A 26771-nucleotide genomic window follows, 5' to 3' on the forward strand; every position below is an offset into this window, starting at 1 on the left:
TGGAAATCTCTGGCGAACAGCTGGCTGCCCAGTAAAGCATGTTACCCCCAACTGCATCATGACGAAGCCAAGTTTAAAAAAAATAAAGCATCCTAAAATAGACGTCGCTTCTTTGTCATGGCTCTGACTAATAGAGAACCTCAGCCTGACTAGGACACGGTCATTGTGTTTCATGCGGACGATCGTATGAACAAAATGCAGGTGTGAGCCTGTGCATTGTGTACTTTGCGCATCCGAATGTGTGGCCACGCAGCCTTTATTTCGCTGCCCCCGCGTGCTGCAGCCTGAGTCACTTTGCATTAATTCTGCAATGGCTTGACGAAAACAAAAAGCAGACCAGTACAGGCTTTGGATGGAGCCAAGTGAGCCATGCAGGCTTGTGGGACCTCATTGCCAGGATGATGTCACCACACCTGCCTGTGGGCCTGAATTATGTGAACAGCGGCAAGGACATCACGGCTGTCCAATAAGGTCATTATTTCTTCTCCTGAAGACCTGTCACCAACACGTTTCCTGTGGGATTTCTTTTACATGAGGAATGTCAATGTCAAAGTGTCCGGCAAAAAATTGTGATTAAACGATGATCAATTTAAGTACAGTCGATGGGATTTATATTCATTACTACAGAGGCTAGGGCAGCAAGGATTAGTCACTCAGTTTTTACAATCATATAAATTTTGATTGGTTTAAAAAAAATTCCTGTTTCTGGTATCACATATCTGATTTAATGTTTTGATTTGATACACAAGTTGATGGTCTTCTCCACACACACACATATTTAATTTTTTATGCGTGTGTGGAAAAACCCAGCTTATGAGGACGTTTTCAAGGATCTCCCTGATTCTGTCATAATGATGTCATCAGAGTTATCCCCCTGTCAGGCTTAGACAACTGTTGAAGTGCGGCTTTAAAAATTGAGGCAGGAGATATTTACCAACACTGCTGAGCAGCATTACAGGAAGTGTAGGGGCATTTTTGATGCCATAGCTGTTTGTTTTTACATTATGTCACGCCACTCTGGAACGCCTATTCTCGCGTCGCTTGGGTCTAATTGCTAATGAGGTGTGAATAAAGGCATGCCTGAGGCTGATTTTAAGGAGACAACAACTTTTGCCTTTATGCTCTTTTGGATACCAACGTTTTAGCTTAGCTTAGTGAATGATTTAAAATAAAAACCATGTTTCTGATAGCCCCACTTTTGAACCTAAATATTTCACAAACTACTGATCTACTGAGATTTCGCCACACAGAGGTAAGAGGAGAATTTTTGGACTGCAGAAGGACTACAGCAACAAATATCAGGTCCCACTCCTGTCAGCTAAGAACAAAAAACTGAGGATGCAGTTTGCACAGACTCGCTAAAATTGGACAATAGAGGGTTGGAAAAATATTGTCCGTCAGAATTTGGTGCAAACATAAAAACATCAATCCATCCTGCCTTGTATAAGTACTTCAGGCTGCTGCAGGCGATGTTATGCTGTGAACAATATTTCTTGGCACACTTTGGGCCTCTTGAAGCCAACTGAGCATTGTTTCAGTGCCTTAGCCTAATTATTGCTGCTGACCATTTCCATCACTTGATGACCACAGGGTTCCCACCATTGAATTGAACTGAATCTGCTGCTATCAGGATAGCGAGTAAAGTCACAAAGCTCAAACTGGTTTCTTGTTCACTGTACTCAAGTGGTCTCCAGTCTCCAGAGCTCCTTTGGGATGTGGTGGAACAGTAGATTCACATCACAGATGTACAGCTGACAAACCTGCAGCAACTGTCTGATGCCATCATGGACCAAAGTTTCTGAAGAATGTTTCCAGCAGCTTGTTGAATCTATGCTACAAAGAAATAAGACAGTTCTGAAAGCAAGAGGGGGTCAAATCTAGTACCAGCAAGGCGTACCTAACAAAGTGACCGGTGAGTGTCTATTATTGGGGCCTAATTTAAAACATAATGAAGCAATGAAAACACAGTGACAGACAGAATCTGATTCCAGCTACTTTAAAATCGAGGTGCTGGATTGTTTTTATTTAACTTAAGCATATTAGATTACAAATGTATTATTTTAGTTGAAAGGTGCAAAGAAAAAAAAAATCCCACACTCCGTATTTACAGAGGAGAACTTCAAGTGTAAGAAAATACAGTGATAAATAGTAAATCTGTTACTGTTCCCATTAAAAATGGATTGTCAAATACATTCTCTCATAAATCTTCATGACACAATCTTTACATATTCTGTAAGCGTCACATTATTCCTATTTAACCATTTAATTTCTATGACATGTATAATAGTTTAAAACATACTCAGCACTGGGGACAGAAGTAGAGAGAGGTGGCGTCCAATTAATATGCTTGCTTTAGGGACATTCACCATTGTTACTTGTTCCTTTGCTCTCTTAATGTCTCTACAGATTAAAAAGTAAAATAGTAAAACATTTCTAAATTGGATAATCTAATATGGTGTAAAAGGTGTAACAAAATAAAATCTTAGTTTTTAATAATCTTTCTGGACTTGTTTTTTTAAGGTTAGTTATGTTTAGCATGCGCTGCTACACAAATGTGAAGATTTACCAGCAATTTAAGCTCCGATCTTCCGTCACAGCTGAGAAAATCACTCTCGTAAATGAGCAAAGATGTAGGAGCTGTACAGCAAGTGAGGCTTGACTGTGTCGCCTTCATATAATTTTTTCTCTCTGAGTGAAACCAACACAAATTGCACAGAGAAGCCTTTCACACTAAAACACATTTGCCAGTGCAAGTTTTGTCAGTAATGTAAGTCCGTGTTAACTGTCAGCAGAGCACGTCATACGGTTGCGCTGTAGTGGTAGGTGCTGTGAAACTAATTTCACAGTAAATTGCATCGATACCGCCGACCTGCTTTTTGCCCGTTTCTATTCACACCCTCATATTTGACCACATCTTGGACTAAAAACCTCCCGCCCTCACTCATCTTTCTTTCCTCTGTTAGGACAAAAGTATCTTTGCAGCATAGAGCAGCAGCCCACCCAAACCTGCAGTGGCAACAATGGCAATGACCCTGACTAGGAGGAAGTCCATGGAGTCCTCTAGCTTTGTGTGGAGCCGCAGGACCTGCCGGTGGGTGTCCTCCCGGCTGCCTGAATTCTCGATAACATGATTGGCCAAGCCACGCTTTTCATTGAGTGGCATTTGCGCGGCCACACGCTGCTCAGCCTGCTCCTGGGTCAGGCCGTCCCTCTGCATCAAGCGCGAAAGCTGAGTGGCAGGGTCACTGAAAGGGAACAGACGATGGAGGTTATTTATGGTGCATTCGTTGTGCCATGTTAAAAAAGGTCCACTGGCAGTGAATCACATCAATAGGGAGCAGAAAAAGCTGGTTTTAAAGGCCACTTACTGTCAAAAACAAACAAAAATGTTTAACGACTTCAAAAATGAACACTGTTAACAGCCCCAAAACGAGACTCTAAGGTAACAGGAAAAAAAAAGAGCAGTGTGCTTACCAGTAAACTACAACAGTGTGGTTCAGAAACCGAGTGAGCCGTCTGGTTTCAAAGAGAAGCGGCACATCCAGAACCACGTAGCGGTACCCTAGTGAGAGAGAAAGAAGTCAAAATTACAGACTGTATATAAAAGATGGACATAGTTATAGGTTTGACATGTGAAACTACTGTGGAGGGGCTTTGAACCGTGGCGATATTATTTTATTGGCCAGCAGAGGGCAGAGCCTCTGATTGAAGAAAAACAACACTCGTCTTCTTTCATCCATGACATCACTAAAAACTTTATGAGCTCAATCGTTAGCTTCACATCTTATTGGATATAACAGAGTAAATCGAATAAGAGCAGGCTCTGTATTATTGTTGGGTCTTTACCTTACAATATAAAGGGCTTTGAGGCAACTGTTGTTGTGATTTGGTAAATAAATTAAATTAAAAAACTGAAATTGAAAATTTATGACTGACAATTTGCTACTGTGAGAGAACAACAGGGTTTCACTAACCACCCTGTGAAGTCACGGTGCTAACTGTGTTAATATAGCAGGTCTTTTCCAGTCTTACTGACCAAAGAGCTTAAGGTGCCCACGCATTCACACAGCACTCTTTATACTAAGCTACTGTATAGAAGGCAACAGTAGCTATTGAGTGTTTAACCTCTCCATATTTTTCCCATAGTATAGTTTTATCTTTATTTTTAAAATCGGCCACTCTGCTGTCCGTACACTTAACCTTGTGTTAACCCAGCTCCATGTGACAACAGCGTTTACAACTATGACCCTTCAAGTAACAATAAGAGAAAGAAAAGAGCAAAAACCATGAGAGTATTGCTTTAAACACAAAGTTTTATGGGTGCAAACAGTAACGTTAAGTTAAGGCGCCAACTTGTTTCCTTCTTGTTTTTTATTAAGAGCCTGACAAAAGTGAGAGTGAATTTCTTATGTTAGATAAATGCCTGCAGTGCAAGACATATGGACGTGTGTTCATGACTTCATGCCTTTTAATCACAACCTCCATGTGCCCCAGTCTGCACAACATATGGGTGTGATGGCACCGCTTTAAGATCATATAACAAGTGATGTTTGTGAAGTTTATTTAAAGGCATGTGTGATGCCTTGAGACGGTAATAATTGAATGCACCGAGAGAGTGATATGGGTGTCTTACTGAATTCATTTTAATCATAACGTTCAAATATCTCATACATTTGACTTGCAAATAGCAGAAAGTTTGGTCTCGCCTCTTGCGCCACCTACACTGCAAAACAGCCTTGGCTCAAATACAGCAGATAATCTTCCCTTTTTCCTTTTGTGCCAAACACGATTCCTCCCTCACCTCTGAGAAAGTAGAAGAGGATCTCTTTGAGCATTGCTTTATGAATCTCTGGGTGGGTGATGGAGTTTAGCAGCTTCCTCTTCTCCTCGCTGGCGAAGATGATTTGGCCCAGCTTCTGCCTGTCGATGTCGCCGTTCTTGAGCAGGATCTCTGGCCCAAAGTGGTGCACGATGCAGGAATAGGCACGTGTGCGCTGCTCAACAACTGCGGACAAGAAAAGGAAGCTTGAATGAGTTAAACAATGTAACAGGTTGAAAATTAAAGTAAATTTATTTATGATCAGTAATCCAGCTGGTCATAAAAAATAGAGGTTGAGATGATATTTGGAACAGACTTGTCACCGAGAGTAATGAAATAATTTGCCTAATGCCTTATATTTCCCCTACATGCAGCTGTGCACTCTTCACCTAGTTCTGTGACCTTTTTATCTTCGCTGTTTAACTAATACATCATCCCTGCAGTCAGCAGACATCCTTCATGATTCATGCTCTCTCTGCAAGCGCTTGTCCTAATGAGCCGGGGTTATCTGAGAGAGTGCCGCCTGAAGATGGCTTCAGCTCGATGACACCCCTGACCAGTATTTCATGTTGAATTTGTGTTCGCCGTGTCAACAGTTTGCAGGGGAGAGATAGCCACCTACCTTTCCTGGCCACGACATCGGCATCAATAATGGGGCATCCGAGCTCCCGCAGCATTGAAGACACTGTGCTTTTCCCAGAGGCAATGCCTCCTGTCAGTCCCACCAGGTACATCTTTAAACAAACAAACACAAAAATGCATGCAGGCAAAGTAAGTAAAGTAATTACACTAGCGATGCACTGATATGGCCCTGTTGACAGCTGTGGGCCTATCAGAGAATAAGATGACATTTACTAATAGCAGTGGACGATGTTTATCTGCCATGTCACATTAACATTGCGCTGACTTAATGTTCAAAGATAGTCTGATTAAGGCTTTAAAAAGCTACTTATTAAAAACAGCACAAACTGGAGAATAAACGCGAAGAATAAATAAAATAAATGAATAAATAAATAAACATTGGAATTGATCCAGAGTCCCAAAATAATACCTTTACTATCATCGTTTATGATGGCTTATGGAATAAAAGGGCCAGTTTAATAATGACACAGTAAGAAATTCTAGAAAGTCTATAAATGTTATGAGTAAACAAACAGTACTGTTTGTTTGTTTACCACCCCTCACTTCTATTTTTTTTTTTAGTAAAATTAAAAGTTTTCAGGCAATCTTTCTTCTAATTTCTTTAAGTAGTCTCCATGGATAGTTCTCCAGGCCTCTTGAAGGACATTCAAAGCTCTACTTTACATGTGGGCTGTCTTTTGCTCCATTTTCTATCAAAATGATCCCACACTGCTTCAATAATGTTGAACAGGCTCCGGGGAGGCCAATTCATGACTGATAGTGTTCCACCCTGTGTGTTTTTTCTATCCAGTTATGCTTTTACTGTATTGGCAGTGTTTGGGATGATGCCCATGTCAAAAAAAAATGAAGCCAATGCCAATCAGACAGTTTTCAGTTGGTATTGTATGGCAGATGAAAATCTGGTGGTACATTTCTGCATCCATAAATCCATCATTTTTGACAAGATCACCAACACCACCAGCTGATATGCAAAAAATCCAAGTTATTTTCTCAGAAGTTTGAGTTATGAAGTCAAATATTTGAGATGCCCAACTCAAACTTTTGAGACAACAACCCAGTATTTTGGATGACCAAACAAACTTCCATAACATACTAGATATTTCATCACTCCATAACAGCTGATGCCACTGACTCCAGTTTAATTTGACATACCTCCTTGACAGGCACCCTTCCACAGTGACCATTTCTGGGGAGGCTTTATGTCTGTTAAACTGTATTATCTTTGGTGTTTTTCAAAGATTCAACTAAAGAAGCAAATAAGACCAAATCATGTGTTCTTGTGACAGGCTGCTAGTAACAAGGTTACATGTTAATAAACATATAAAAGTAGTTATTACAATCTTAATACCCAAATAACAGATATTTAATTAATCTGAAATATCTTTAGCTTCTCCTTCTAAAGGTTTTGAAGTTTCACAACACGCCCCCTGCTGCGGAATTAGGTGAACTACACTCTCCATATAGTACCCGGCTATGCAAAGTCAAACTGGTTTGACTGGTCCGGAAGTCAGCTTTGAGGTTATTCTCTATTAAACACCGGTCAAAAATAAAACCTTTTAAAAAATAACTCGGTCACGATTTAACACGGCAGAGAGCGGCTGCTTGTTAGTATCAGGTTGGTTTGGCACAGCGATTAAAACAAACTCATGTCACGGGAATTTTAGCTTTACCTTGTCAGAGAGAGAGTGTCCTTAAACTGGCTGGATGTACAGTGGGAGTCCGGGCAGAGCAGAAGCACTAGAGGGGGAGGGGGGCTGTTGCGTTAAACAACAACCAGGGTTGCTAACAGGCTACTACAGGTGTTAATCAGGTCAGAAGGAGCTCAAACAACAACGACGCCATTTTTACCGCGTCCAGCCCAACACGAAACCCAACAAATGAGCTGGAGACAGCGGTGCTGCTGGAAACTGCCCTTCTTTAACTCTTCAGCTGTACTCTACTCACTGCTAACAACCTAGTTGCTAAGCCTGACAGGCGCCACCTCTTAATTAACCCGACATCTCGTCTTTCTATTAGCGTTGGTTCCGTCTCGCTGAAGTTCCCCTTCAAGCAAAACTCAGCTACTCCCACTTTCTCCAAAATGTGTTTATTTTAAAGCAAAACACGCATCATCATGAGTCAAAAATATCCATGCGCTGTTTGTAGTAAATAAAAGGAAAATTAAACATTTATGGTTGAAAATTACTACAAAATAAAGTCCTTTCTTAAGTTTAATTTTCTTTAATCTTCTTTTGGATCCATATTTTGTTTTGGCGTCTCTGAAGAAATGTTCGAATGTTTAGATCTTTTTCCCCTGTGGATCATCTCGCCTCCATTCTCCCCTTCCTCGCGCTCCAGTCTGCCTCTTTTCACGAAATGATTTATCCTCGATTCGAGGCTCTCGCAGCACGGGCGCTCCAGGAGCGGCCGGTAATTTCTCTGCCTGCTGCCTTCTACCAGCCAGCAGTGGTTGGAGGACACAGCTCCTGTGGATGAAGAGCAGTGAGACAGTTTGTACAATGTTTTTTCACAGCAGGCATTTTGACTCGTGTCAAAGCAGATAACTGGCTGAACTAAATAGGTGCATTCCTAGATCATGAAAAAAAAAATACTCAGACATCCTAGAAATACAGGTACATCCACTTCATTAGGTACAACTGGTTGTTAGCGCAAATATCTAATCGGCTAATCACAATGGAGCAAATCATTATATTTAGATGGATTCAAGACGCCCTGACGTTTAAACAGAGCATCAGAATAGGGAAGACTGTAGTTGGTGGCAGATGAGCTGGACTGAGTTTTTAAGAAACGATTACTTTACCGGGATTTTCCAGTAGAAGAGGTCAAACCTTTAGGTAGATGGGCTACAGCAGCAGAAGCCCATACCAAGTGCCACTCCTCTCAGATAAGAACAGGAAACTGAGGGTTTCCTGTTCTTATCTGCTGCAACATTTGGATGTTTGGATAATAATTTGTTGTAAACACATAAAAGCATGGATCCATCCTGCCTTCTATTAATGATTCACGCCGGTGACAGTGTCATAGTGTGGAGGATATTTTCTTGGCACACTTTGGGACCCTTATTTAAACTCCACAGTCTTCCATGGTCAACCCATCTTCTGATGGTTACTTCCAGCAGGATAACACAAGAATTATGGCAGTTGTGAAGGTAAAAGGAACAACATGTACCTAATAAAGTGGCCTGTAAGCTCATATCCACACACAAAACAACCGAAATGAGATGAAGAAATCATGTATAACAACCACACGGAGACACAAAATATCCCAAACGTGACTCGATATAATCATGACACTAAACATTCAGAAATGCATAAAACAGCAAAATTTAGGCAAAAAAAGACAATAGAAATATGTACACAAATCACAAAATTTAAAAAAATACTATAAAAAATACAGTAAATAACCACAAAACACCTAAAATTATGCAAAACATAACTTGAGAGAAACTATTTAAATGCCTTAAAAATCTTCACTTCTCTTATCCAGCTTCTCACCTCGGTCTTCCAAGCCCTGGATCATCCCCTGCAGGACGTGGGCCTTCACCGTGCTCTGGGTCCAGTGCTGCTGCAGTGCAGCCAGGACAAAGCCCCCCTCTTCACTCTCCCGCGTCCAGCTCAGGCCTTCAAAGTGGCAGTCGTACAGCACCAAAGGGTAGTCTACTGCCATGCTGAAGATGACACAGATTCATATGATAAATAAAATATTCAAATAAAAATAATATAACTACTTCTACAGCAGTCAGTTCACCTGTACTGGGGCTTCCTGGGGTTATTCTCCACATCCAGGAGCTGATTGATTATATCCAGGGCTTCCAGCTTCTGTCCAATCAACAGAAGCACCGCCATCATGCAGCGTACCTGCAGCACATAACAGGAAATAACCAAAAATTCCCTACATTACTGAAACCATTCAACCTTGAACTTCATGAGAAGCTGCATCTGACATCATCTGATCCGGTTTCTGTAAATTTGAACATTTAAATAACTGTTTGCAAGAAATGAGGGGTAAAGGGAAAGCAGTGAAGAGTAACTCTCTCCTGGTACCTGGTGGTAAAGGAAGGCTAATCCTTTGATCTCGAATATGAAGAGGTCATACTGGTCTGTGCTGGAGGCGTGCTGAGGCTGCGCAGGCTTGACTGTGGCTGATAAGATGGTCCTCTCAAACTGCAGGACACCGTTGCCCACATCCATTTTACACAGGTTCCTGAAGTCATGAGTGCCCTCATATCTGCTGGGTTCAAGGAGGTTGTCAAATCAGGGCTAAGTTTTAAAGGAGTGTTTACCTTTTATGTGTTCTCCACCCACCTTTTAGCAGCTTCCGCCATCAGCGCCACATCCAGAGATCCTCGGGGGAAGTAGTAGCGGTACGTGCGGGACTGACAGTCAAAGCGTGCGCTGAAACCCTCCGCTACTGGCGCCCAGTCCAAGACCCTGATGTCCTGCGGCAGGACTCTGTTCAGCATCTTCACGTATGGAAGCTCCGAGGTGGCAGAAGAAGTGGCTTTGGTACTGACGTCAACATTTTCAGGCAGCGTGATGCCCAAACCGGCACAAAACTGCGTGGAGCGCAAGTCGATGGTTATGACCTGCGGGGGAAAAATTAACCACATGAAAAACTATTAATAGTATTAAGGTACAGAGTCTTTTCAGGTTAAAATGGAGGTCGATGATTAGCTGTGGTAACCCCTAAAGGGCCGCAGAGCCAACAGAAGGAGGATATGAGTAAAAAAAGTATGTATCCCTACTAACTCACTTGGGAAAAAGCGCTGACTCCTTTATCAGTGCGCCCACAGCGGTGGTAATTGGAACTCTGGCGGTCCTGGATCAGCCGAGTCTTTAGCAGGGCTTCAAAGAGTCTGGCCTCCACGGTGTTGTCCGTGTTCTCCTGGACTGCAAACCCCTGATAGGCCCACCCCAGGTAAGCCAGCCGCAGAGCCACATGGCGCCGGGGGTGTGCAGAGAAGTCAAAAGGACGATCTTTTCCTGATTTCTTTCTCTCCTTTTTGCTGCTGCCAGCGTTCCCATCAGATTTACAGTCTTCATTAAGGGATGGACTGGATGACATTTCAACATCTCCAGTTTCACTACTCTCTTTCAGCTGGGACCTGAGCTTCTCCAGCTCAGCCTCCAGCTCCTTTATCCGCTGGATTAAAACATCTGACATGCTGCCTGGAAGAAAGAACAAAAGAAAGAACAGTTATTTAAAAAATACTTAAATATTTCTACAAATAATCAGCCCAGCTTATATTCAATGACGCCTACATAATCATCTCCTCTTAGTTTAATTCATGTCAAAGTTTATTTAGGCGTTTATTTGGTCAGGTGGGCTTATTTTTATAAAGTGAACTGAACGCTACACACAGCCTGCTAGCTTGTGAACGAAGTTAGATACGAGGGATTTAGTGGGATTAACGAGGCCGTAAATTACATTACAGTTAATCTGTGTTTTTACCTGTATTTTCAGTCTCGATGTTTTCGATTATTCTGCTCCTCTGTTAGTTTTGCTTCTGGCTGTCGGGATCACGCATGCTACTCTCCCCGCTGATAAGTTTATCGGGAGGCGGACGAATTTTGCCAACGGACACATTTCCCCCCTTCATGGGATTTCTGGGAAATGTAGTTTAGTTGCTTAAATTGTCGTCAGCCGATGATTGCCATACTTAACAGTTATTTTTATACTCCCCATGAGCGAACATACTATAATATGGGTAAAAAAAAAAAGTAGGCTAGAATGTATTTCTAAAAGCTTGTCTTACACTGTTAATGTATCTACCACAGAAAACTATTATATTTATTCAAGGTAATGGATTTTTACTTTTTTCCTCCCTAGCCTTTTCTTAGCCTAAAGTGCCATGAGCTCAATCATCTTTGTTCAACTTACGTTTAAGTTGTAAAAATGAAAATAATTTGACATTTTTCATTACTGTGGCATGGCTTTCTTTATATTATTATATACCAAATTTTGTTTTTGCTATTATTACATTTATAATGTTTAAGTCTTTGAATTAGGTTGTGGCACTGAATTGCCTGTCCCCAAACCTACTCTGAATAGGGCCCCTCCTTAGTCCTCGAGTCACTTAATGTGCAGCAGGTTTTGTTTGTTTGTTTTGAGGGAAATTCAGTTAATCTCAATTTTATTAGTATAGCGCCAAATCACAACAACAGTCACCTTAAGGCGGTTTATAAGTGAAGGTGAAGACCCTTAAATAATAAAGAAAAGACCCCAACAATCGGGTGACCCCCTATGAACAAGCACTTGGTGACAGTGGGAAGGAAAAACTCAGTTTTAACAAGAAGAAATGTTTGGCACATCAAGGCTCAGGGAGGGACAGCTATCTGCCTGCTAAATGGTTGAGTGTTTGAGGATGACAGGACAACCATTCGAGCTATTATGGTTTTGTATTTTTTTAATAGTTTGTGTTAGTTTTAGTCTTTTTAATTCATAGTGTATGGATCACACATGCCAGGTACGATTTAGTAAAATCAGTACAGGTATTACAATAAAAACACATAACTTTTTGAAAGCATTTGAATCACATTCTTGTAGACATCCGCACCTTGGAAATCATCTACCAGACTTTTATTAGCCTTTTTCACCATGTTTCAGATGAAAGATGACACAGTACTTTAATTCACAGTGACTGAGAAGCTCCTACAAAGGAACCATGCGAAATCTTCTATTTTCCTGTCCAATGCACCTTCCTCATGATTCCTGTTTTGTTTGTTTGTTTGTTTGTTTTTTGTCAGGTCAGGAGAACAGGAGTTCAAAAACCAGAGGGGCGGACATAGGGCAGTTATGCCTATATTTTGTAAAGGGATCCACAGCACCAACACTTGTCTTTAGACATCACAAAGAGGTGAAAAAACAAACAAACAAAAAAACTGAAACTGAGCTGAAATTGTGTTTCTTTCCTCCAGCTGTTTGTGAGAGTCTTTTCATTTTTTTACATAGCAGTAGCTTCACAGGGTAAGTGGCACAGCAGTGCTGTCAGGCACAACTGTTAATTATTCCAGATGGAGAGACAGGATCGGTTGGGCTCTTACATTAAATCACAGTCTGCTCTTTTCTACACCTCCGATTACACATTACATGGCACGTAATCACAGTATAGAGTTTGTCTGCCGTGTCACAAATAGGCTACCAAACTAATCCCAGCTGTGGAAACAATAAAAAGTAAAAAAAATCTTTTTTATAGAAAACAATATTTTTGGTTTAATATGTATATTTTTAAGATTAAAAATCTGTGTTGAAACCGTATTGATCATAATTATTGTACGTATGGGTGTTTTCCACGTGATTTTCCCTCACAAACATTCAAAATGTTTTAACGGTTTCAATTTTATTTGTTTAGTGCCAAATCACAACTTCAGTCAGCTCAGTACAGTGATACCTCCAACATGAACAAGCACTTGGTGGCAGTGGGAATGAAAAACTTCCTTTGAACAGCAGAACCAGGCCCGGAGAAGGGCAGTCGTCAGGTAGTCTGTATATCAGGTTTAGATGAAGTATATTTACCCACAGAATTTTCATTATTAAGGAAATTTAAAATCTGAAATTAACGAATAAAATTAATTTTTCAAACACAGAAAGCCGATTTGGCTAAAAACATTATTTTGTTGTGGTACATCATTGCACTCTCTGCTCATTAAAGGGCCAATTCACCCAAAAACAAAACAAGCAAATAATGACTGTCCATCTGTAGAAGTGGATCCAAAGTTTGGAAATGCTGATCCAGCTGTACTGTATGTCATGGCCCTGGGTCAGTTGACCCTGTGTTTTGAATTTATGAACTCTCTATTATTACTTATTATGCGATCCCAACATTGTGTAATATTTATATTCTTTCTGGTAGTCCTTTAGCATTTATGTGTCTCTTATTTTTTTCTTCCTCCTGTGTCAAGTCTCTTGTGAAGTTCATTCATGTGTCTGTAATTCCCAGTTTAGATTCCAGTAAGCTTTCAGTTTTCCTTTTGTATTTTATGCTTCATTTTGTATTTTGGTTGTTAGCCTGAATAAATGTTTCACTTTTAGCTCACCACCATCTGCCTCTATGTTTTCTGCATTTGGGTCCTCACAAACTTCGCAATTTATGGCAAACTAGCACAGTCAATTCTCGTTTTTTAAAGACATTAGAGAGAAAGCCTGTAAAATCATTCAACCCTGGAAAAGAACAGATAAAAATATAACTAAAAGCCTAAAATTAAAGAATTCATGTCCATGATCAGTGTATGTAACCTTCAAACACAATACACACACTTTTAGTTGTTAAAAACTACTTAAGCAACACACAAAAACCCAGAAGCAATCACATGTTTATTAATTATGTGCATTGTAAGCATGAATGTCAGTTTATAATAGATTTTTTCACCATTATAGCAGATCAATTTCAATTTGTTAGATACCAGCTGCAATTATAGCAAGTATGTAGATAAGATTTTTTTCTAAATGCAGAATCTAGACACAGTCGAGCATCCAGACATAATAGAGCAGTGATGATGCATTAGCTGATGTGTTCGTAGTTCTTTCGCTTAATGTCCAGACACAAGCACACCCCGACTAATACTCCAAAAACCTGCAACAGGGAAAAGGTCAGAAGTTACTGGCTGCAAATGAACTCAATGGCACACCCAAAAGGTTATTTTCTTCTTCTGAAAAAAGTAATTATTTCTGCATTTCATCACCCGAGGCAGTCAGGATGAGACAGGCTTTATTATCATTCAAGTTATCCTCTGCTATTTAAATATTCCTTACAATATTTGCTACTGCTGGAAACTAAATTACTAAATCACTCCAGTATACATGTTTTTATTTTTATGTGGAGACATTTGGGGTATCTTGAGATGTTTGACATTTCTGATTTTTCTTCATCTTTTTTCCACCCAATACAGATTAGAATTAACCTTTTGGGCTCACACTGGCTCCTGCACAGTTAATCAGTAGGTAAGTGTACTGGATTGGCATTTAAACTGATCATTTAAATATGAGATTTACTCTTGCAATATGAGCATTTTGCTTCACACTTAAATGTGAGCAAGGGGAAATTGCAGAAGCTTACCTCCGTGACTCCAAGAGCAATGCAGACAGCGCCGACCCACACCAGATTTTTCAACAGGAAGACACCGATTGCCCAGAGGCAGCCCTGAGGAGGATCGCACGGTCATAAAATACAGTATTTGTTTGCAGAAAATAGATGAAAATTGCTTGAAATGTTTTCCCGTCAGACCTTTTTATGTGCCTTCTCCTTGTCCTGTCCACAGCCCTCACTCTTCACCACGCAGCAGGAATCTGGCACGGCGTCGTGCTTTCCCCAGCCCGTGCTCTGGGACCAGTCGGCATAGCTGTCCGCACCACAACACTTGAACTGCAACGATAACAACACTGTGATAATGAAGCACCAAAGCTGTATTAATCACTGGTTCACAATAAATATTCTTCAAGTGTTGCTTTGTAGAAAGTCAGTTTGTCTACTTAACTACTAATTTTCACACAGATGCTGAAGGCCTGTTATTTACCCTTACTAGCCACTTTATTAGGTACACCTTGCTAGTATTGGGTTGGACCTCCTTTTACCTTCAGAGCTGCCTTAATTCTTCATGACAAAGATTCAACAAGTTGCTGTAAACTTTCCTCAGAGATTATTTACAAAACCAGTTTGAGTGTTAGGATTTTAGAGCAAGCATCAGGTTTTCCCCTCTGTTTTCTTTCTTTCTTTTGCAAGCTCAGATCAGTAACCCTTGTGTCTCATCTGCTTTCTAGTTTCTTATCTGAAGCTCCTGCCTCACTGCTTTGAGAGCTCGCTTTGCTTCCCTTCTGCAGTCAGAAGCCCACAGCCGGACCAGCTCCAGATCAACACTTAGGTTTTGTGATTCTCTTTGGAAACATGGACTCACCTGAAACTCACCTGTCTTCCTACACTCCAATAAGCCACATTCTTCACCTTTATCTCTGAGCCTCACCCTGCCCAACAGATACTAGTCCCATAGCTTGACACACTACGCTGACATGTAAGCCTTCAAACTTAAACTCCCTAAGTAATTCCAGCATTCTTCTCATTGCTGGTCTTTGTTAACTACCCTCTCGCGCTTTGCAGATTGTCTTCACACTCTTATATTAAAGTTAGTCATCTTAATCTGACTGTAAACAAGAGCACTCAGATAGAGCAACTCCCCCCGAATAGCAGAGGCAATACTAAACCTGTGATGTTTTATGATGTTTTTATTACAACATGCTGATGTCAGCCTGCTTTTATAACAACCATATAATATCCATAAAATTTGTGAGTAATATAAAATTTTTACTGATTTTCACATTTGGCGTGACCTCGGCCTTGACCTTGACCCGTTTTTCACCTAAATTAAATCAGCTTTTGTTGTTAATGGCATCCAGCAATGCACAAAATATGAACGTGTCATCTTGAAAACTGTGGACATTAGAAGATGGGTACACTGTGGGTCACAATGACATGGAGATGTTCAGCAATGATACTCATTTGGTACTAAGAGGGTGAAGAAAGTATCTTCTGCTGCATTAAACCACCAAGAGCTTGAATCATTGATACAATGCAGGATGGAGCCACGCTTTCATGTTTACACCAGATTCTGTCCTCACCATCTGAATGTTGCAGCAGAAATTTAAACCAGGCATCATTTTCCCATCGAGAGAGGAAATGAAGAGTCCCTTTAAGGGGTTTTGGCACTTCCTCCAATCCATCAGGTGTTTCTCGAAAATACAAAACATTACAGTAGGCTCTGGGTGTCACCTTTTCCTGAATTTTGTCGATTGCATGTCTCCTCTCAGGGCTGTAGTCGTTAATCACTTCCTGTGCTTTGGCGTTGACACCATTAGCCATCTGCAGAAGGGCGGCCTACAGAGAAAATCAGATAAAATTACCAGAACAGACACTAGAACTTAGATATATTTTAAGTAATGCTACTGATATTATGACTGGAGAACCACTGCTAATGGTAAAATTTGACCTTGATCTCAAGTAGTTCCTTTTTGGTGCGATTTTAGTGTCTTACCCTACTGCGAAATATATAAAAAGCGGCTCCTGTGAGGACCTCCAAGAGGATGATCACTATCAGGATGCAGATGAACTATAGATAAAGAAAGTGAACACTGTTAGAGATCTCCAGAACATCTCCAGTGCTCATTAAAAAAAAGTTTTTGGAAAGAATCTCCACTTAATCACATTTCATTTCATTACAGTACTTACACAAGCAACCATAGATGAACTATTAAAGAATGCACCAATGTGGCCCAAGAGGGACACGAAGGCTATGATGACCCCCACTGCAATGAGGACTATAGCGATTTTAGACAAGTTGCTCCCGGCAAAGGTGCCGATATCTGAATACGTCGAGTACTGCAGCACTCCTATAGTGATGAGGGCAACCCCAGACAGCTGAAAAAGAAGTTTAATAACAGGACAGCAATGTAGTGCTTTACATGGAAACACTAAATTAAAAGAGGTTGGTTTTGTTCATTCCTGTCAATACTACCTCATTTTTACAGTACTGTGACAAAGTATTTGCCCTTGTCCTTATATCTAATTTTTTTGCCTATTTGTTACATTTACATATTTCAGTGTTTAATATAAACTTACCTCTGTTAGGAGGCCTGGGTCGTTGACCCAGGGTTTTTGAGTTTGTTATATTATTTATAATTTCTAGTCTTTGGTTTCTTTGAGTTCTGTCTTATGGTTTTTGTCTCTGTCGTCTCTAGTTGCTCTGTCTCCCCTGTCAGCTGTATCCCCTTGTCTAGTTCGCTTCTCTGTGTATCCTTAGTTCAGGCATGTCCAAAGTCCGGCCCGCCCGCGGTCCAGTTTTAATTGGCCCACAAGTAATTTTATAAATAGAATAGAAAATGGCCCGCACTTCAACTTTTGCTTGAGTTTATTGCACTTCTTAGTTTTAACACCAGGGGGAGCTGCTGTTGATCAAGGCAGTTGCTCCACCAAAAAGGACAATCACAGAAGAAATTTACCCCAAGTTACCAAACATGGCAGAACCAAAGAAGCCAAAGGTAGAAAGTGAGTGCAGAAAATTTCAGACACTGTGGGAGTGTGAATATTTCTTCAAATAATTCAAGGGGACGTGTGTCTGTTTGATCTGCACTGAAACTGTGGCAGTTATGAAAGAGTATAATGTACGACGTCATTATGAAACCAAACATCAGGCCTATGCATCCTACACTGGTGCTGAGCGAGAGCAGAAATTAAAGCAAATGCTAGCTGTCCTGCGGGGTCAGCAACAGTATTTTTTCGTGCTCAAATTGTCCAGGAAAGGGCTCCAATAGCAGCTATGAGGTCGCCCAACTCATCGCAGGACATGACAAGCCTTTTTCAGATGGAGACCTCATAAAACACGGCCTCGTTAAAGTCACCGAAATAATGTGCCCGGAAAAAGTGCAGGACTTCAACAACGTCAGCGTGTCCAGAAATCTAGTTGTGCCACGCACTGAAGACTCGTCAGCCAACATTAAACTGCAACTGTCTGATAAAGCTTTGCTTTTGATTTTTACTCCATCGCATGCGATCCGAGCACTGATGCCACAGACACCGCACAGCTGCTAATTTTTTGCGGGGAGTGGACGAGAGCACGAGTGCTTTAGGTGAGTAAAAAATATATTCCACAATACCCGTGTGTTAATATGCAGGTGCACATGCTTCAAATATCAATAATGCGCATCAATTCTGTCACTACCCTGCTTTTGCGCACCACTTTCTTATATGCTTTTTTCTTGTTAACACACAGAGTACACACCGCTGTGCACAGCGCACGCACAGGCAAAGTCAGCTGATCTCCTCTGATGCAGATCTGCTCCTTGATCAAGTGACATTTGTCTGGATTTTTGGCACGAGTGGCGCACGATCAGCACCGCAGCTGGATGGCCCGATTTACATACCCAGCGCAGCTGATACTACAGAATAATTTACTAAAATTATATGGACTCATGTTATTAAGTCCAGTTCAATCTGTTAATGTTGATAATCGTTTCAAACGAACGTTAATAGGTGTGTTGCTAAGCCTAATAACGTAAATAACAAACTTGAAATGTACCCGTCCCATTTTCCCCTTTATTGTTTTTTCTCTGTGCTGTAAATCTTCTGTCTAAGAAGAAATCTGAGGCTGCTGTTCTGAGAATGAGCTACCAAAGCTTTTTCTGAATAAATCAATAAAGATCCATTTATGGAAAGCTGTGATGAAGGCAGTTTTGTCTTTAATTATATTCAACAATATAACACATTTGACCACTTTTAAGTGATTTTTAATACAGTAAAGTTAAGGTTATATACCTAATTTCTAGTAAGTGGCCCAGCCCCTCCTATATTTTTATGTATGTGGCCCTCAGCGAAAAAAGTTTGGACACCCCTGCCTTAGTTGCTATATCCCCGTGTCCAGTCAGTCTGTCTGTAAGTTCAGTCTGTGTTGTGTTTCCTGTTTTACTTTGAAGGTCTCTGTCTTTTCTCAGTGTGTTCAGTTTACGCTTCTTGGTCTCGTTAGTCCTGATTTGCCCCAGCTGTGTTTCCCTCCTGTTGCCCATTCCCTGATTACTCCCTCTGCGTATTTAAGCCCTGTGTTTTCCTGTGCTCTCTGTCGCATTCTACCGTTTATTAAGCTGTGTGTTCTGTCAGTTTGCTGGTTTAAGTTTATTTTGATTTTTCCCAGGTATGTTTTGTTACCCTTTTTGAGTTCAGCATTAAAGCTGTTTTGAGTTCACCTTTTGTCTCCGGAGTCTGCACTTTGGGTCCTTTTCCTGTCTGCACACAGCCACTCATAACAGAAGAACGCGACCAGAACATGGACCCAGCAGACTCCGTATGGTATCGGCGACCCGCAGTTTCTGCCTTCCTCAAGGAGAGCGTGAGGCAGGAGGCTAAGCATGCCCAGGAGCTCCAGTCACCCTTCTATGGGTCTTGTTTGGCTTTCGGAGGGCCCCGCTGCCTCCAAACCGCCATGGCTACGGCCGAGCCGGCACCTATGCCTCGGAGGATCAGATTGAGCACGTGCTCATTCTCTCCGGTCGCTACACCTCCGCCTCCACCCCCGGATTTCCAGTCCAACAAGAGGGTTAAGCAGCGAAGAAAGAAGGATTATGTGACGCCGGACGCTAGACTCACTCCGCTGCAGTCCTTCGCTCTGTTTTTGGGTCTGCAGCGTTCTGAGCTTCATAAACTCTCAGATTCCTCATTGCAGCCCGGTCCGCTGGAGGATTTGCAGCCCAGTTTGCCACCTCCCACTTCCCGGAGGAGGCGGCGCTCACACCGTCACCACTCTTTCTCTGTGGAACAACTCCCAGTGGTGAGTTATAAAGACTGCTTTCGTTCCTCTGAGCTGGAAAAAGACAATCATATGAACACTGCTAAAACTGAGACTGTTAAGACTATTAGACATGGTGGTGGTAGGAAGCTAAAAAACATTTTGGAGGATTCTGTGTTTTCTGACCCTGCTCCTTCGCCCAGTTGTGTTCCTGCTCCCAGGGCGGCTCGGGCCCAGCATTCCCCTGCACCTGTTTCAGTGCTTCAGGTGAGGGAGGCTGAGGTCCAGCTGGTCCCTGCTCCGGTGCCTGTCGCGGCGCCCGTACCTTCTCCTCGGGTGGGAGAGGCCGGTATCCGGCAGGTACCTGCACCTGTTTCTGACCTCGCTGGAGGCTCAGGTGAGCCCGTCCAGTGGTTTTCTTCAGGTTCTGGAGGCTCAGGGGAACTAGCTCAGCTTACTGCTAATCCACCACCTAACCCACCATTACTACCATCGTTACAACAGTCAATAGAACTTAAACTTCTATCCATAGCTCGAACATTAGCTCACATCTCAGCTCAGTCGCCTGCTCAGTTACCACCTGCCTCGCCCGGAGGGTCCGAGGGGCCCGTCCAGCCTTCGTCTGCCTCCACTGGAGGGTCCGAGGGGCCCGTCCAGCCTTCTGTTCCCGCTGGGGGTTCTGGAGAACCGCGCCAGCCTTTGTTCGTCTCCGCTGGAGGGTCCGAGGGGCCCGTCCAGCCTTCTGTTCCCGCTGGGGGTTCTGGAGAACCAAACCAGCCTTTGTTCGTCTCCGCTGGAGGGTCCAAGGGGCCCGTCCAGCCTTCTGTTTCCGCTGGGTGGTCTGGAGAACCGCACCAGCCTTTGTTTGTCTCCGCTGGAGGGTCCGAGGGGCCCGTCCAGCCTTCTGTCTCCGCTGGAAGGTCCGAGGAACCGCTTCAGCCGTTTGTTCCCGCTGGAGGGTCCGAGGGGCCCGTCCAGCCTTCTGCCTCCGCTGGAGGGTCCGAGGGGCCCGTCCAGCCTTCTGTTCCCGCTGGAGGGTCCGAGGGCCCGTCCAGTCTTCTGCCTCCGCTGGAGGGTCCGAAGGGCCCGTCCAGCCTTCATCGCCACCACCTGTGGCTCCCACGCCGTCGCCTGCAGTGCCGTCACCTGCGGCTCCCACGCCGTCACCTGCAGTGCCATCACCTGCGGCTCCCACGCCGTCACCTGGTCCGGCTACGGCTTCGTCCTCGCCTGGTCCAGCTACGGCTTCAGCTCCGCCGTCGTCTGGTCCAGCTTCAGCGTCGCCTGCAGCGTCACCCTCGCCCGGTCCGGCCTCCGAGTCTTCGCCTTCGCCCGGTCTGGCCTCAGCTACAGCTTCGCTTGGTCCTGCCTCGGCCACGCCGACGTCCGGACCACATCCTGCACCTCTACAGCGCCGGCCTCCTTCCAGGCCTCTGATTACACGTCCTGGGCCTGCTCGTCCTGTCCGGCCTGCTCGTCCTGCACGTCCTGTCCGGCCTGCTCGTCCTTTCTGGCCGCTTTCCAAGCCGATGATTGGGCGTCCTCGCCGTCGTGGACGGCCTCCTTCCGGGCCGATGATTGGGCATCCTCGCCGTCGTGGACGGCCTCCTGACCTGCTCCGTCGCCGCCGGTGCCTCCCGCCCGGCCGGCCTCCTGACCTGCTCCGTCGCCGCCGGTGCCTCCCGCCCGGCCGGCCTCCTGAACTTTTTTCTGGACTCTTGGGTCATCGTCCTCCGGGCCGGCCCCCTGGACTTTGTGTGAATTGTTTTTCCTGGCCGCCTGTGTGTTTTGTTATGTTGCTTTCTGGGCTCCGTTGTTTGCGCTTTTTTTTTTTTTTTTTTTTTTTTTTGTTTCTGGCTCCTTGTTTGGTTTGTTTCGAGCCCTCCGTCCTGTTTCCCCCACCGCCCGCCCTGGTTGGGTTGTTTTTCATTTTGGTGATTCTGGTTTGGGCTGTCTGGAAGCCAGCCCTTAAGGGGGGGTACTGTTAGGAGGCCTGGGTCGTTGACCCAGGGTTTTTGAGTTTGTTATATTATTTATAATTTCTAGTCTTTGGTTTCTTTGAGTTCTGTCTTATGGTTTTTGTCTCTGTCGTCTCTAGTTGCTCTGTCTCCCCTGTCAGCTGTATCCCCTTGTCTAGTTCGCTTCTCTGTGTATCCTTAGTTGCTATATCCCCGTGTCCAGTCAGTCTGTCTGTAAGTTCAGTCTGTGTTGTGTTTCCTGTTTTACTTTGAAGGTCTCTGTCTTTTCTCAGTGTGTTCAGTTTACGCTTCTTGGTCTCGTTAGTCCTGATTTGCCCCAGCTGTGTTTCCCTCCTGTTGCCCATTCCCTGATTACTCCCTCTGCGTATTTAAGCCCTGTGTTTTCCTGTGCTCTGTCGCATTCTACCGTTTATTAAGCTGTGTGTTCTGTCAGTTTGCTGGTTTAAGTTTATTTTGATTTTTCCCAGGTATGTTTTGTTACCCTTTTTGAGTTCAGCATTAAAGCTGTTTTGAGTTCACCTTTTGTCTCCGGAGTCTGCACTTTGGGTCCTTTTCCTGTCTGCACACAGCCACTCATAACAACCTCTCCCTATGTTAAAAAGTAAAAGCAATTTCTAACGCTTTTAGACTCCAGCAAATGAAGCAAATTTGGAACAGTGGTGAACTTTCCCAGGAGTGGCCGTCCTACCAAAATTACTCCAAGAGTGCATCGACGACTCATCCAGGAGGTCACAAAAGACCCCAGAACAACATTTAAAGACCTGTAGGCTTCACTTATATTAGCTGAGGTCAACGTTCATGATTCAATAATAACAAAGAGACTGGGTAAAAATGGCATTCATGGAAGAAAACCACTGCTGACCACAGAGAACAGAAGAAGCACAAAGGCTCGTCTAACATTTGGCAGAAAATATGGGTAAACATTCGGTGGACGAACAAGATATAAGCTAAACTTTCTGGAAGGTTGAGTCCCGTTACATCAGACATAAAACTAACACAACATTTTATAAACAGAACATCACACCAGCAGTCAAACGTGGTGGTGTGTGATAGTCTGGGGCTTTGTAGCTACTTCAGGACCTGGACGAGTTGCTGGAACTGATCAGAATTGGCCAGAAAATCCTGAAGGAGAATTTCTGGCCATCAGTTTGTGCCCTGAAGCTCAAGAGCACTTATATGCAGCAGGACAATGATGTGAAACACATCAAGTCCACCTCTGGACAGCTGGATAGGTTTTTAACTTAATTAATGAAGTCCCCCTTCAAAAACTGAATTTAATATATGTTATTTTGTCCTTTATAATCATACGACCATTGCCTGTTATTGGATTTTTGCCCTTTGACAGCTTTGTGACTGGATTGTTTGCTCTCACTGACTGCCTACCAGTGTGTGACATGTGGCTGGATTAAAAACTTGTTTGGGTCCTCTACTTCAGCGTAACATGGCGTTATTTGCATTTCATAAAATTTGAATGTGTGTATTGCTGGCACAGAAAGTTATCAACCTTAATAATACATCTCAAAAGTATGATATTTTTCTTGAAATATTTTTAAAATAGATATATTTCATAAAGGTTACTCTGTGTGGGTTACACATCATGCACCAGTTAGTATTTAGGGCATAAAATTTCTGGAGAGTGCACAGGACACCGTGCAGGTTTATCTGGCGATGATACTGATTAGCTTCTAAATTTGTTACAGTTCCCTTTGCTCAGCTCAGCTGTTGCAACCCCACAAGACAGGTTAATATGAGTGTGTTTTGGAAATTTGGAAGGGCAAATCAAGTCTCTTGATGCATGTGTATCTTCCCTTGGATAATCCAGCATGTGGTCAAAGTTTCCTGGACTTCTAAAGATAAGATATGAGTGATTAAATTTTGGCTTTATTCTTTCTTTACCTCTACTACTTCTGCTCTTTATTCCAATCTTTCTATGATATTACCTATCAGTGCTATCAATCATCACTTAGAACAGAATTACTCTATTACTCACCAAGAAGAGCGTGTTGAAGAAAATGAAGCAACACTTGATGCTGAAGAAACCGCACATTTTGAGGTGGTCTGAGCAAATAATAAATAAGTGAATCCAGAAGGTTGCAGACTTCCCTCAATCCAAATACAAGTCGAGTCAGGGTGAATAGAGTGCAATTCAGTGGCGAGTGTGTCATATGACCCTATGGAAATGAACCGGCAGTCCGATAGCTTTCAAGTTGATGTAGGTATCTTTTGAATGCATCAAGCCTGTCTTTGCATAGAGGCGTCACACATCAGTGAGTACAAACTGTGCCGTAATATACGGTCATTTAAATACTTGGAATTTCACTCTATAAACAATCTATAAATCTAAAAGGTCTCCCCCAAATATGAAGATGTTTTGTCTTTTTAATGTTGCAGATGCTCTGCCTCTCTTTGTAGTTGTTTTGGGACCTTCAGGTGATGTGCAGGATCATCTGTAACCAGTATTCAGAGCTCTTTGATCTCTGTAGATTATTTAGATCTTATTGTGATTATTTTGTCTCATTTTGATCAGTTTCTGTATGCAGTCTGTTTTGTAGTTCACAATCAGGCGTAGCCGGGCCTCACCTTGTGCCTGCGGTTGCTAGTCAGTAATCCATACATATCCCCTGCAATGTAGACACCTCAGTGTGAATATTATTGAAGCAGATCAATTTTCATGACTAATATGTTTAAAATAACATGCCATGACACTAACACTAAACAAAAATGTGCAATTTAAGTGTTTGTTTCTGTATTCTTATTAAAATTCCAATTAAAAGAAATCAACTTTCACCACAAGATTTTTCTAAATGTTGGAATATTTTTATTTAGTATTATTGTTTTAATTTTTTTTAGGTCCAGATAAGTAAAATTTGCATTTTTGTCTCAAAAAAAAAAAAAAGAAATTCAGTTTTCTGTCCCAACTCTGAGCAACTGCAGCGCTGTGATTATCTGATCTTGCTTCGGGCTCCTTCCTTCTGTTTGCAGACCAAGCACTTTCTCACAGCTTCCCCACCAATACGTGGATCTCGGGCCGCCTGGCCTGACTCCACAGGCTTGAAAAGGACTGAGGCCTCTGGCTGCAGGACAATAATTTCCATCACAGTGACCTTGAAATGAGAGGCAGGGATGCTTGTCGCACACTGCCAGAGTTCTCTTTGTTTCTCACATCTTTTTGTATTCTTTTCCTTCTTCCTTCCTCTTTCGTTCTTCTTTGATGTTTGCTTTTTTCCCTCTCCTGCTTTCTCAGAGCTCAGGTCAGACTGCCTCGACCTGTGAAGAACAATGCTGCATCATGTTTTTCTCTGTTTTCCCCTTTAACTACCGGATTGCAGGCTCTTTGAACGTCTGTGTAAAGGTTTCCTTCAAGAAGCAGTAATCATTAGAGAACTAACAGAGGGTTGACTGTCAGTAAGGAGGCAGGTTTATCTGTTGCATCACAAGTCATTTGTGTTCACTCATGTCTGTGGTTTTGTCTGCCTTCCTCTCATCACCGAGTCTCTGTCTGTGGAGCCTTATCTGCTGGTTCTTATTTGCCTGCAGGATAAAGAAGAATATTTGAGATTACTTGAGTGAAGTCTGCTTCAGTGCTGATAGTTTAGCAAAGCAGTCAATTTTTATGACTTGAAAAAGTTAAACCCAGGACTTGGATGAACTTAAATATTCTCATGGATAGATCTTAAACGCCAGTGAATTTATTTTTTCAGCAAAGCAAACAATGACAGATTTTATCACCTCTGCAGTGCGAGGCATATAACCACAGGGGGGCTCCATTTCCCCCCATTTAACTGTAATAACACTTGCACAGACATTCACTAATATTTGGACTTCCATTGCTTCGATGTCACAGAGTGATGGAGAGATGGAGTCTGCATGTCTCTGAAGGAGTTTGTGGGAACAGGACGCAAAATGATTACAACATAGTCTGCATGTCTTTGAAGGACGTCACGAGAACAAGAAGAAAAATCATTACCATAGATGGAGTAGTCAGTCAGGGACGGAGAACATCGTCCTTCCTTCTCTTTGCTTTTCCTGTTTTGAATTCCAGGGGACTTTGTCAAAAGTTTATGTGACTTCCGCTTGATAAGAATCATTAGTCAGGAACGAGCTTAGACTCTAAAGCTGTGCTGTCTTGGATATTAATGAATATTAATGAAAAATTAATGTTGTTGGACAAAGACGCAATTTTTTTTAGTTTTGCCTCTGTGTGGATAATAAAAGCTACACAAGACTTTCTCAAGACGAAGGACAATGCTGCAACCCAAGAGTTTCTCATGGCAACAACATTCTTCAATGCCCAAGTCAGTCACCTGATCTCAACCCAGCAGAGCATGTGTTTCAGTTATTAAATACACAACTGAATGCATGAAGACTCACAACCAAGCAGCAGCTGAAGGTGGCTGCAGTAAAGGCCTAACTGTGCATCTCAAGGGACAAAACATAGCATTCAGTGACATTCTAGACAGTCATTTTAGACAGTCATAGACTGCCTAAAGTCTAGTATTTAAGTTTTTTTTTTTTTTTAAAAATCCTTAATATATTGATTTTGGGAGGGTTACATAAATCTGAAGTCGGCACTTCAGTCGCACATTGACTGCTTGAGTTAAAATCCACTGAGGTTACATTACAAAAATTGTGTCTTTTGACTTGCAAATGATCGAGCTAAGTGTATTTTGTACAATAATGATGTTATCCTATAGTAGATGGATCCATAAAGTGCATGTGCTGATTGCATTAAACAGTTTCTTTTCGATCACATATGGTTTATTTCTAAATAATATGAGATTCGATTAAGAAAGACAGAAACTTGATGGTGTATTTTCTGTTTTTATCTTTAGATTTTAGAGAAAAGCACAGCATCTACATACATTTTAAGATTCATGCAAAATTGTAAAACTGATGCATTGCATTCCAGTACCTGCCCTTTGTCACCATCAGTACCCTGTTAATCATTTATGGGTCTGCTCCATCAATCTGTATGCTTTGAGCAGTGGAGATTTGTCTGCAGTCTGATGTAAACTGTGTACCTCACCATATGGGAACACTTACAAATACCAGCCCATGTAACCGTTTCCT

The 26771-nt window shown here is 42.4% G+C and overlaps 3 protein-coding genes and 1 long non-coding RNA gene across 5 annotated transcripts; 1 reads left to right on the forward strand and 3 right to left on the reverse strand.

Moving 5' to 3' along the window:
- Positions 1-1980: 1980 nt before the first annotated feature.
- Positions 1981-7444, reverse strand: dcakd (dephospho-CoA kinase domain containing). The gene is made up of 5 exons (XM_003441826.5): positions 7132-7444; positions 5442-5553; positions 4802-5005; positions 3475-3562; positions 1981-3245 (listed from the first exon to the last, which is right to left on the reverse strand). Exons 2-5 carry the CDS (start codon positions 5551-5553, stop codon positions 2960-2962), a joined length of 690 nt encoding a protein of 229 aa, XP_003441874.1. The 5' UTR covers positions 7132-7444; the 3' UTR covers positions 1981-2959.
- An 87-nt stretch (positions 7445-7531) lies between these two features.
- On the reverse strand, positions 7532-11092 carry pus3 (pseudouridylate synthase 3). Of its 2 annotated transcripts, none has more exons than XM_005471335.3 (7): positions 10913-11092; positions 10214-10629; positions 9766-10046; positions 9505-9691; positions 9209-9318; positions 8956-9128; positions 7532-7926 (listed from the first exon to the last, which is right to left on the reverse strand). In XM_005471335.3, the coding sequence occupies exons 2-7, from the start codon at positions 10622-10624 to the stop codon at positions 7682-7684; spliced, it is 1407 nt and encodes a 468-aa protein (XP_005471392.1). In that variant the 5' UTR covers positions 10625-10629; positions 10913-11092; the 3' UTR covers positions 7532-7681. The 2 variants fall into 2 exon arrangements, with proteins under 2 accessions (XP_005471392.1, XP_003441961.1); XM_003441913.4 differs by having other exon boundaries at positions 9505-9688; positions 10913-11088.
- Positions 11093-12204: 1112 nt separating this feature from the next.
- LOC109203238 (uncharacterized) lies at positions 12205-14808 on the forward strand. The gene is made up of 4 exons (XR_002063155.2): positions 12205-12317; positions 14350-14401; positions 14493-14617; positions 14719-14808. It is a non-coding gene; the product is annotated as an uncharacterized LOC109203238 (long non-coding RNA).
- On the reverse strand, positions 13761-23952 carry LOC102078864 (CD63 antigen). Its single transcript, XM_005471334.4, has 7 exons — positions 23692-23952; positions 16677-16865; positions 16483-16557; positions 16221-16325; positions 14685-14822; positions 14517-14600; positions 13761-14033 (listed from the first exon to the last, which is right to left on the reverse strand). Exons 1-7 carry the CDS (start codon positions 23746-23748, stop codon positions 13962-13964), a joined length of 720 nt encoding a protein of 239 aa, XP_005471391.2. The 5' UTR covers positions 23749-23952; the 3' UTR covers positions 13761-13961.
- Positions 23953-26771: the final 2819 nt, after the last annotated feature.

Source organism: Oreochromis niloticus, linkage group LG8, assembly GCF_001858045.2.
Source record: "Oreochromis niloticus isolate F11D_XX linkage group LG8, O_niloticus_UMD_NMBU, whole genome shotgun sequence".
Classification (NCBI taxonomy): Eukaryota; Metazoa; Chordata; class Actinopteri; order Cichliformes; family Cichlidae; genus Oreochromis; species Oreochromis niloticus.